Source organism: Cyprinodon variegatus, unplaced genomic scaffold (assembly GCF_000732505.1).
Source record: "Cyprinodon variegatus isolate N-32 unplaced genomic scaffold, C_variegatus-1.0 Scaffold836, whole genome shotgun sequence".
NCBI classification, from domain to species: Eukaryota; Metazoa; Chordata; class Actinopteri; order Cyprinodontiformes; family Cyprinodontidae; genus Cyprinodon; species Cyprinodon variegatus.
In genome coordinates this window covers 316,325-327,032 of record NW_015151289.1, presented here as the reverse complement: position 1 = coordinate 327,032, position 10,708 = coordinate 316,325, and the positions used below count along the sequence as shown (strand labels likewise).

General features: G+C 34.2%; 1 protein-coding gene across 1 annotated transcript in view; it reads left to right on the top strand.

Moving 5' to 3' along the window:
- The first annotated feature begins 666 nt into the window (after positions 1-666).
- Positions 667-10,708, top strand: part of LOC107099076 (phospholipid scramblase 1-like) — a 17,997-nt gene continuing 7,955 nt past the window's right edge. Inside the window, exons 1-3 of the mRNA XM_015397046.1 lie at positions 667-781; positions 8,730-8,912; positions 9,628-9,670. Coding sequence (XP_015252532.1) covers positions 764-781; positions 8,730-8,912; positions 9,628-9,670 — 244 coding nt within the window. The 5' untranslated portion in view covers positions 667-763. The remainder of the gene's footprint in view (positions 782-8,729; positions 8,913-9,627; positions 9,671-10,708) is intronic.

Sequence of the window (10,708 nt, the reverse complement as noted above, 5' to 3'; positions counted from 1 at the left end):
GTTGTGCATCATAAACTGTGCACAGCACAAACACACCCACACATGCATTATGCGATTTTATTGATTGAGGAATGCCCTTAAAGTAATTGCCTAAAGTCAATCTAGCCAGATAAACAAATTTCTTGGTTCATTAAAGCAAACATAAGTTCTCCCTCAGTCACTCATAGTGAAGTATCATCTCCCAGTCCAATGACATTTTGATTCAATGCAAAGTCCCACATCTATGTGTATATATATACATCTAGATATGTATACATATCTATCTAAATTCATTGCATTGCAAGTCTTCAAATAAGCGTTTGTTTTTTTTATTTCCTTCCTGCTGGTTAAGATTTTGTGTTTCGTTTCTGGTAAATCTCCCTACTTTTCAAGTCGATTTCGAAACTACCGTATTGCTGGTTACAGGTGCGCATAGGGAACTATAAAATGAAACCAGAGAGAAATTTATCCAGTCTTTACACATATCATAGGACACGATAATTTTCTTCGAAGTTGCAAACAAAGTGTTTCATCTTTCCCTTCCTGACTGGCTATGTCTGCTACTGTTCATCTATAATAATGAAAACGTTATTTATTTATTTATTTTTATCTTGAATGAAACTTGTTTCCTCCCACTGCTCATGTTTGTTCAGTGAGGAGTACTATGACAGGAAGGAGGGGAAAAGACTGAGGGTGGGTGGAGTGAAGGAAAGAACAGCAGAAGCAAACAGATTGAGGAAAGGATTGAAGTACTTGGTAACTGTGGACCTGCTTATCTGCTCCTATGGATAAAAATTCACGAGTAAGTTATTTTTTAAATCTTTTGTTTTTTTCAACGGTAACTGGTGGCACCAGAAATCTTTCAAATAGGAAATTAAAAGAAAGATTCAAAACCTGAAATGAAAACCTCTCCTTAAAGAGAAAATAAACCACAGCGCATCCTTGACTTCATAGAATAATATTACATTCAGACCGCGCGCTGCTTTGTCTTTGATTCTTGTACCAGTTTAGTTCAGGCGCGCGGCTGAAGTGCGTCTGATGCGCCCCATCCTTCCTTTACCTGTAAGAAAAGCCGCTATATTGGCTGTGGTCAGCGGGTAAAAAGTAGTTTTAATATGTTTTGAATATGTTAAGTGAGAATGTCCGCCTGAAAACTTCATCTGTGCGATCAGTTCATCAAGATGAACTGCAATTTCCCCACTGTGGGACAAATAAAGGATTATCTTATCTTATCTTATCTTAAGATCATTGGCGTAAATATCGGTCAACAGAGACTGCAGTGGTTACGCCTACGCAATTGTGGATAAGGACGACTCTTTGCAGATGTAAACAGACATCCCAAGTTTCCCGGAAGTTCAGGGAGTCTCCCTGATATAGATAGTTATTCACGGATGCCCGCGAGTCGGATAAATTATCCCAGATTTTAGGAGGTGATGTTTTTTTAATGCCAGTAAGAACGTACAGACAGTACAATAATTCGTGCATCAATATCCCGCATCATCATGCGGATTGGAGGCTGCTCAGTGGCACAGTGGGTAGCACTGCTGCCTTGTAGCAAGACGGTTCTGGGTTCGATTCGTGGCTCCATGCATGGAGTTTGCATGTTCTCCCTGAGCATGCGTTGGTTCTCTCCGGATACTCTGGCTTCCTCCCCCAGTCCAGAAACTTGTCTCTTAGGTTAATTGGCTTCTCTAAATTGTCCTTAGGAGTGTTTGTGGTTGTTTGTCCTGTTTGTGTCTGCACAGTACTGGTGACCTGTCCAGGCTGTACCCTTCCTCTCGCCCTTAGATAGCTGGAGTGAAGGTGAGGAACAGTGGCAGATCTAGACCAAATGTACCAGGGGGCCAGAAGGTGGCCAGCGTGTTTTCATGGGGGCCCAGAAAAGCATGAAATAAAAAGGGATTCAAATATATTAAGAGAGCTGCATGAAGTGAATTTTCTTTTCAATATCCTTTATGATTTAGGAATTTTACATATTTTTTGACTTAATTTAAATTAAAACTACCGTTTTCTATAAAAATTGATTTGGAACTCAAGAAAAACTGTTACATTCATCTGAAAAAAATCAGCATTTTTTTTTGGTTTGTGGAAAAAAAATATTAACTGATGAAAACTGGGATCCTATCTCAATCCCACTGAAGCTATCACCTTATTGTTTTTTAATAATAAACAGAATTTGTAGAAAAATAATCAAAATAGATCCAAAGGACCAGTTACTATGTCTGCTCCAGCTCATTTCATCGTTAGAATTTCTTTTAAGTAATATGTCTTCGGTAAAGGGGCCATAGCAGGGGCCAGGACATGATCTACAGGGGCACCGGCCCCCGTGGGCCCCTGTCTAGAACCGGCCATGGTGAGGAATGATGACACCGTGGCGAGGTGCACTGTATGCTGAAGTCCCATGAAAAACAGAAAGCACAACCGATGTTCAAGGCTACAAGATTGAAAGTATTGAAAATAAAAGACCAATACTGTCCTGTTTAGTGTTTAAGGAATTACTGTTAGTTAATAAACAGTTGTTGAAAACTTGCTGGCCTTAAATTTGTATGTATGGGGCACGGTGCGGGTCCGTTGTCTGCAGGGGGTTGAGGGATAAGCATCTCCCTGGAATTCATTTTTTGGAACTTGGGATGTCTGTAATGGTGCGAAAAAAGCGAAGCAAAGCAGGACGTTTTAATAGGACTTTTGTATTTCTAAAAGTATTTGTAGTAAAGGGAGTAAATGAAATGACAGACCAACATGTACAGTTTAAAACTGACCCAAATTACTTTATTACATCCTTATCACAAGGCCGAAAAAACTTTCCTGGAAGCATTCATAATACGTCCAATAAATTATTCCAGATTACAGAAATGTCACGGGATGATACTGGGTTCAAAAAAAACAAAAAAAAAACAACTAAAAATAAATGACTGAAACGTGCAAAAAGGAAAGACTTCAAGAACCGTTCAAAATGTATCTGCATTGAAATTAACATGACTCTCTAGATTTTGCTGACAATTTTTTTTTACATGTAAAAACTTATTACCAGAATGAAAAGCGAAGCATATTTTATTAAGCTTATGGGATCATGCAAACTACTAAAACATTGGTAAACCTGGCACCAAGTTTGTTTCTATTAGAGCAGGACTGACAGCTCTTTGCTTTGGTCCCAGCACACGCTTTGAATGGGGTTTGTTTTTTTTAGTTTTGCATTTCTAGATTTAGATTTCCAAGTTTTTTTTTTTTTTTTAAAGCACAGCATAGGACTTGTTTCCCAGGGTACACACCCTGGTGAAACGTGTCTGCCAAAGCCAATGAATCACACAGAGACTTTCAGAATCATAAAACCTTTTTAAAAAAATGGTTACACTGTTGTGATCTTAAAATTGTTTTCTAAAACTGTTGTGTGAAGTGAAAATAAATCAGTTACAAATTAGAGTAAATTTAGGTGAAATATTTGTAATTTAGCAGCTTATAGATAACTAATGACATATATTAGATAACCAGACAGTGGAAACAATCAGTTCTTGTTTTTTGTTTGTTTTAACCTATACACTGGAAGCTAATGGTCCAGATAATGGTGCGGTTACATGAAACTCAAGTCATCTCAGTAAGTGGTTCTTCAATGTATCCCAGGATGCATTGCAATTAGAGAGCCAAACTAAAACACTGCTGGAAGTGGTGAAAATCATCCTGACTGTGTCTTAAGTGTGTCTTCTGTGTCATATATTAATATGTATTTCTTTGATGTGCAAGACACTCTAAACCTCATGATGCAGTAGATGTTTCCATCTTATGAACAAATGTAAGCTTTTCAATCAAATACCTTTATTTTATGCACATTACAGTGTGGAGAGAAGGGATGAGCTCATTGCTTTAATAGGCCTTTGCTTGAACATTGATAATCAGGTGTGGTAAGTTGACAATTTAGTGAAATTCTAGCTTTATTAGAACTTGGAAATCTCCTATTAACACCTCCTAACACTAGATGTCCCGGAGAATTTCAGTTTTCCTGGAAGCCCCCCCTCCCCTCTTTAAGTTTCTGTAATCACTCTACCTTGTCACTGTCCCTATTGTAAAGTAATTAACCTGTGATATGACCAGCCCTTCTACATGAGATGTGTAGGGCACAAAAAATATAAAAAAGTGTTCAATTGATATAATAACAGTTGTAGTATCACCAGGAGGGTGTGAATGATGTGTACAGTGATTTTAGTGAAGTCACAGTTCATAATGGTGGACTTATTGATTATTTATCCAAATAAAAAAATCCCCCAAAATATAAAAAAAGAAGTATTTAATTGATATAATAAGAGTTGTAGAATCACCAGGATGGTGTGAATGAGGTATACAGTGATTTTGGTGTGGCTGCAGTTCATAGGAGTGTAGTTATTGATAATTATATGCTTATAATAACAGTTAAAAAATCTCAAAACATAGAGTTTAGCACATTTTCCCAATTGCAGTAAAAAAAATCTCCAAAAATACGGTTTGAACTATCTTCCTAAAGTTAGAATTGTAGTATGATCCAGATGAGGTTATCTATGTATCCTATATGTGGTGGCACCACAATGATCTATAGTGTAATTATTGGCTATTATATGCTTATAATAACAACGTAAAAATCTAAAAAAAAAAAAAAAAAGAGTTTAGCACATTTTACCAAAGTAAGAGTTGCAGTCTGAACTAGATGAGGTTATCTATGTGTGCTACAAGTTTGGTGACACTACAACGATCTATAGTGTAATTATTGATAATTATATGCTTATAAGGGTAGTAAAAACCAATAATAAAGTTAACAATACCTTTTGTCACCAATAGAACGGGATCTCCTGTAAACGTTATCCCTTTGTTGTCAATGCAATAACATTCTACCCGATTTTATACAACTCCAGGCAGACAAACCGACGTAAGACACTAAACTGCTGTCTATTGAATGCAGAATGATGACATACAATTTAAACCCAAGATCACACTCGAAGCAGGATCAGGTCTCAGACATGCATCAACAGCAACATGGGAAGCGTATATTCCGGGAAGCAAACCAAAGACAAAACACACCACACACAAACTCAGAATGAATGAAAATTGTTAGTCTGTCCCCACAAACAAAAAAATACAAAGCTGAGCAGACTTACAACAAGAAAAAAATCAGACACTAAAGGACAGCAGGAAGCCGTCGCTGAACTGCGTCCAAGAAGCCAACGGTCGAGGTCAAATCTTAAGGATCTGGTGCAGCCCTATCTGCAGCGTCAGATAACAACATGCCAAGGCAATGCTACAATTGAAACCTCAATGTGACCTCAATATGACTAACATAAACGTTTTTTTCTTAATTAACTCAGTTAATGTACCATTGTTATATAATTAATTGTGGTTGTAAAATAATTAGCTGCTATACGTACAAACAAAGTAGCTAGAGCAATGTATATATATATATATAATTTTTTTATAGTATACATATATTATATGTACTCTTGTAAAATAAATTTAAATGGTTAACCCATAATCAATATAATGATGCATTGATAACACAGTTCAGAATAACAACATAATAAATACTCACATCAGCAAAGTGGAAAGCATTTACAACACTTTAAATATGTTTAAAAAACAATATATATATATATATATATATATATATATATATATATATATATATATATATATATAAATCTATATATATGTGTATATGTATACTGTATATATACATAAACTCTTACACACATACATATATATGAACTCGTAATTGTCCTTTAAAGGACAAGGCATACAAACTAATAGGGAATATACTTTGTTTACTACCACTACTTCTTACACTTCATCTAACGTTACCTGTTTACTCCCTATCCTGTAAAAGGCCTCCCTTTGTGCCGGGCTCAGGCATTTGCTAGTTCTGTGCTCCCACCATGCAGAGGTAACATAATTGAGACTAAACAGATGCTCAGTAGCAGCCTACTCTCACAGAGAGTACTGTAATGCACTTCTTCTACTGTCTTTCAATTAATCTTTTTGTTGTTAATAAATGACTTGGCATATCTTCTGATCATCAGATAAGAAACAAGCTGCTTTAATCGTTTAGTGCTTTGCATTCTGGTTCTGAGATCCTCTTCTTTTCAGTTTTACCCCACAGTTAAGTCGGTCATGATGTCTGGAAGGCAGAAAGTCTCAAATAATGCTGATTTGGTGTGACTATATGGTTAAAATTTGTATTTGCAGTCTTTTCTGAAGCAGTCCAAGAAAAACATTATGGGACTCTGTGTTCAACACCATTTGAATTTCCCGAGAGATTTGCATAAAAATTTGAATGACAAGACGTCCTGATGTTAAAAGATAAAAATAGTTTTTCTGTTCTTTTAATCCCTTAGTGGTAATATTTGTTTATTGTGTGTTTTGCTTGTAGTTTAGCTGGTTGTGGTAACATCTTGAGTTAAACTATATTATTATTTCCTATTTAAAGTCAAAAATAAAAACCAGTTAAGTATTTTGACAGGACCTTAACCTATAACAGAATAATATTGAGAATGCATATGACTTACTTTTAAGGTTATTAACATCACTATATAAGAAAACTAGTATCTTAAGCAATATAGTAGAAAACATACAGATCGACCAAGGATTAAAAAAAAATATCTATATATAAAAAAAAAAAAAAACTTTATTGAGAACTTATAAAATAAATAACTAAAAAGTCAGAGCCCTAATATAAAATAATAAAAAAAATGAAGCAATATAGTTAGAGTTATTGAATAGCAATGCTATGATAAATATCAAAGGAATATGGGAAATCCAAAATGCCTCTAGACCAGCGTTTTATTGATAACAATAAAAAAAAAAGAAAATATGGATGATATAGTTAATAGTTTAATTACTTTTTCTAAGTGATAGACTAAACATGGCAACAAAAAAAAATCTGATCAATGTTTCTTTTAGGATTGGGACGATTTTCTTATGGATAGAAATTAATTCTTAATTTTTCTCATAGCATTGGAACAAAAAGAAATAATGGATATTGTTAAAAAGTGTAAAGATGAAACATCTACTAATTTTAATTACACTGGCATGAGAATTGTAAAAAAGGTTAAGAATAGAGAATTACAGGCCCATTTTTCTACTATCACAGTCCTCAGAAATTCAAGAACAAAACATTAAACGACAGATTATGCAAATTCCTAAGCAAACAGAAATTGTTCTTGCACTATCAATAATGATTTATACGGATTCAGATGAAAGTCCATTTTTTGTTCAGGGAAAAATGGATGATTACTGTAGAACTGTGTAAATTAAACAGGGGATTTGATGGAAACATTATTTTTATTGTTTAAACTAAACTAAATTCATATTATTTAGAAATTGTAAAAGTAATACTTGAGCATTAATACTGGTAGATGTGGTAGATATTGTAAAAGTAAATGGAAATAGATTTCTAGGTGCAATTGTGGATGCAATATTAGCATAAAAATGTCATGTCAAACATGTAGAAAACATGCTGTCATGGAGTTTCTCAGTACTAAGCTAAAGAAAAAACCTCCTGGACCAAATATCATCACTGGATTTAAATCACTGCACTGAGATTTCAGTTCATACTTTTAATATATGTTACTATTACTACTACTACTTGCTATTGAGAGCTATGCGGATAATACATAACATTGACTTCAGAGAAAATGTAAATGCTTTACTCATAAAATCAAAAGTAATAAAACTCACAGATGCAGTTCCTTTTCAACACAAGTGCAAATCCTGTTCAGAGCAAACATCTGCTCCCAGGAAAGCAAAACATGTTTCTACAAAAAGTGGCAAAAAAAATAAAAAATAAAAATTTAATTTAAATTTTATTTTAAAAGCACCGCAAAGCTCTGACAGTCCAAGTTTCCATTGACTTCTGTCTCTTGCTCTGTTTGGAATTGCCTGTTCAAATGTTTATGGCACACTTTTTGGAGGGACTGGCATTAAAATGAAAAAGCAAATCCTTTTAGCTCTCTCTTAAGTTCTGTCACATAACAGGTAGTCTTGAAGAAGTAAATACAAATTTAGTTTGAATGATCTACTAGCAATTTATTTTGAGTCAAAAATGCAGCTTTGCCGTTGAATTGAGAAAGCAATTCTTTTAATACCGTACATCTATATATTAATTTGTGAATCTCAACATAAATTCTTAAAAGCTGTTGCTAGGATATCTTTTGAAAATTAAATGTTAAACATCCCTTTAACTATTTTAATTAAGTAAGCAATGAGCTACTTGGAGAAGAAAGCAAAAATCCAGTGGGGATTATATATTTGTCATTTTGTTCATGAGTAAAAAAACAACAATAATTTTGAATTTTAAGAAGCATTTCCACTTATTTATTTTTTTTACGAAATAAATTTCTGCCTGTCATGTTTAAAAATTTAATGTAAAATGTTTTTTTATTTTTCATTTCAATTTATTTTCAAATTCAACACTCTTGAGAGTGAGTGAACATTTGTAAAATTTGCATTTATTTTTTATTTTGTCTTTAAGTCAAAAAATGCAGCTTTATTTTGATTAAAATTAAAAAGCACTGCTAGTTGTCTAATTTTATTTATAAATTTACAATAAAGTTTCTTCTGTACTGTTTCTGAAATGTTTTAAAATATTTGCTTTCCGATTTTGCCCAATGTTGTGTTAGCCTGTCATATAAAATTCTTGGTTAACTTGTACTATATGCAGTATATTCTATTATCCTTCTAAAAGTTGTTAAAATCAGTTTTGAATCAGTAAGAGATGATGTATCACTGTATTTCAGGGCCAACCTCCTGTTGTGTATCAACCCGACCCAGCTGGGGGTCATGGGTTGGGGTATGGCCAGCAACCAGGGGGGTTCGGAATGGCTCCAAGTGGTGCTCCACTTGGGGGGTTTGGCCAGCAACCAATGGGTTTCGGTATGACGCCAATTGGTGTTCCACCTGGGCTTGAGTACCTCACACAGGTAGGTCAGACAATGAGGAAATATCGTATTAACTTACACAACTTGGATTCTTTTGGATAACAATATGTGAATGGTGCCTGTTGTCAACATTTCCATTGCCCCACTGTTTGTAGTAAAAGGTTTTGCTTACTGCCCATCTTTTGGGGAACAATAGCTTTAAGTTTAGGTTGATGAAACACTAAAAAGGCTATTTGGACCCAGTGTCCCCCCAAGCATCATGTTGTTCATGCAAATCTCCAACACTGTTAAACAGCACATGCACTGTTATTTCACTTCAATCTTGCTCACACTAAACTTATCAAAGCTTATTAAAAGTCTGACTGCGGCTTTTGAAATGTCTAAGTCACATATCAAGATTTTAAAACTTGATATAAACTTTTCCTGTTCAATAGCCTTTTGAATTTTGATACAAACAGAAAAAAAATCTGTTAGTCTCAGGTTTTCTCTTAATCATTTTTCAAAATTCCCAAGGCAGGAAGCTGTGGACTTGGATGAAATAATGTAAAATTACCCATATGAGACAGACTGCATGTACTGCCTTAATTCGTGGAGGTTTTTTTTTTTTCCCCAAGCAAATATTCTTGATATATATTAGTTTTCACTAAAAATATTTTATATATGCTTGTTATGTTTTTCTTTTTTTAAGCATGGGAAAAGTAATCATAGGTTAATATTTCTTCAGCAAGAATTGTCCGCTCTTTGTCTTCTGTTATAGATCGACCAGATCCTGATCCATCAAAAAGTTGAGCTCCTAGAAGGTAAATCGTACACATTTTCTGCCCCCTCTATAAATATATGTGCAATAAATCAGCAAATGTTTTTGTTACACTAGAATAAACCTATACTGATAATCCACAAAATTTAAACATTCAGTTTGAGAATGCTTAATGCATGGATGGAGAATTTAAAGTTTTTTTTTTATAGGATTAAGGTCTGGGGACAGGGATGTGTTTTAGAGGAGGTATGTTTTATTTCTGGTCAACCAGGATTGTGTTACAGTAAGCCCTTAGCTGCTCTGGCCTGGTGAAACACATTTTTAAGGAGATCTAAAAAGGAACATTATACTAAGCTATTAGAAAAGATTAAAAGTAATATAAAAATACAAAATATAAATTGTAAAGTTATTAGAAAAGGATCCAAAGAAATCAATTATTCAGAATATTTGATGAGCAAAAATACAATTGTTGACTATATCAATGTAGTGGCTAATAATATATATATTTTTATATAAATAATGGCCCCAAACCAGCAGAAAAGATCCCCAGTCCTGGGATAACAGAGAACTGCAGTGAGATACTGATAACAAAAAAAAAAAAAAAAAAAAAAAATCCTAAATTATTATTTCTCATGGCATTTGAAGAGGGAGGGATGATAGTAATTAAAAAAGGTAAAAATAAAATATCCACCCACTGTAATGATGTTGATAAGACAACATTTAAAAGCATTATTGATTGAATTGTGAAACCACTGACTCATATCTCTAACCTCTTTTTTCCAACTAAATAGGAATTACAAAGATCATGCTGTTATGCTAAACCGCATGTTTGCAAACTACAGTATACGCCTGATTCTTTACTTTCAAAGTTTTCAAAATTTTAGGAACACACTTTATTAGCAGCCTGGAAAATTTCATTGATAAATGCAAACTACTTTCTAAAGTCAGTATACACTCACCGGCCACTTTATTAGGTACCGCATGCTAGTAATGGGTTGGACCCCCTTTTGCCTTCAGAACTGCCTCAATTCTTCGTGGCATAGATTCAACAAGGTCCTGGAAGTATTCCACAGGGAGCTTG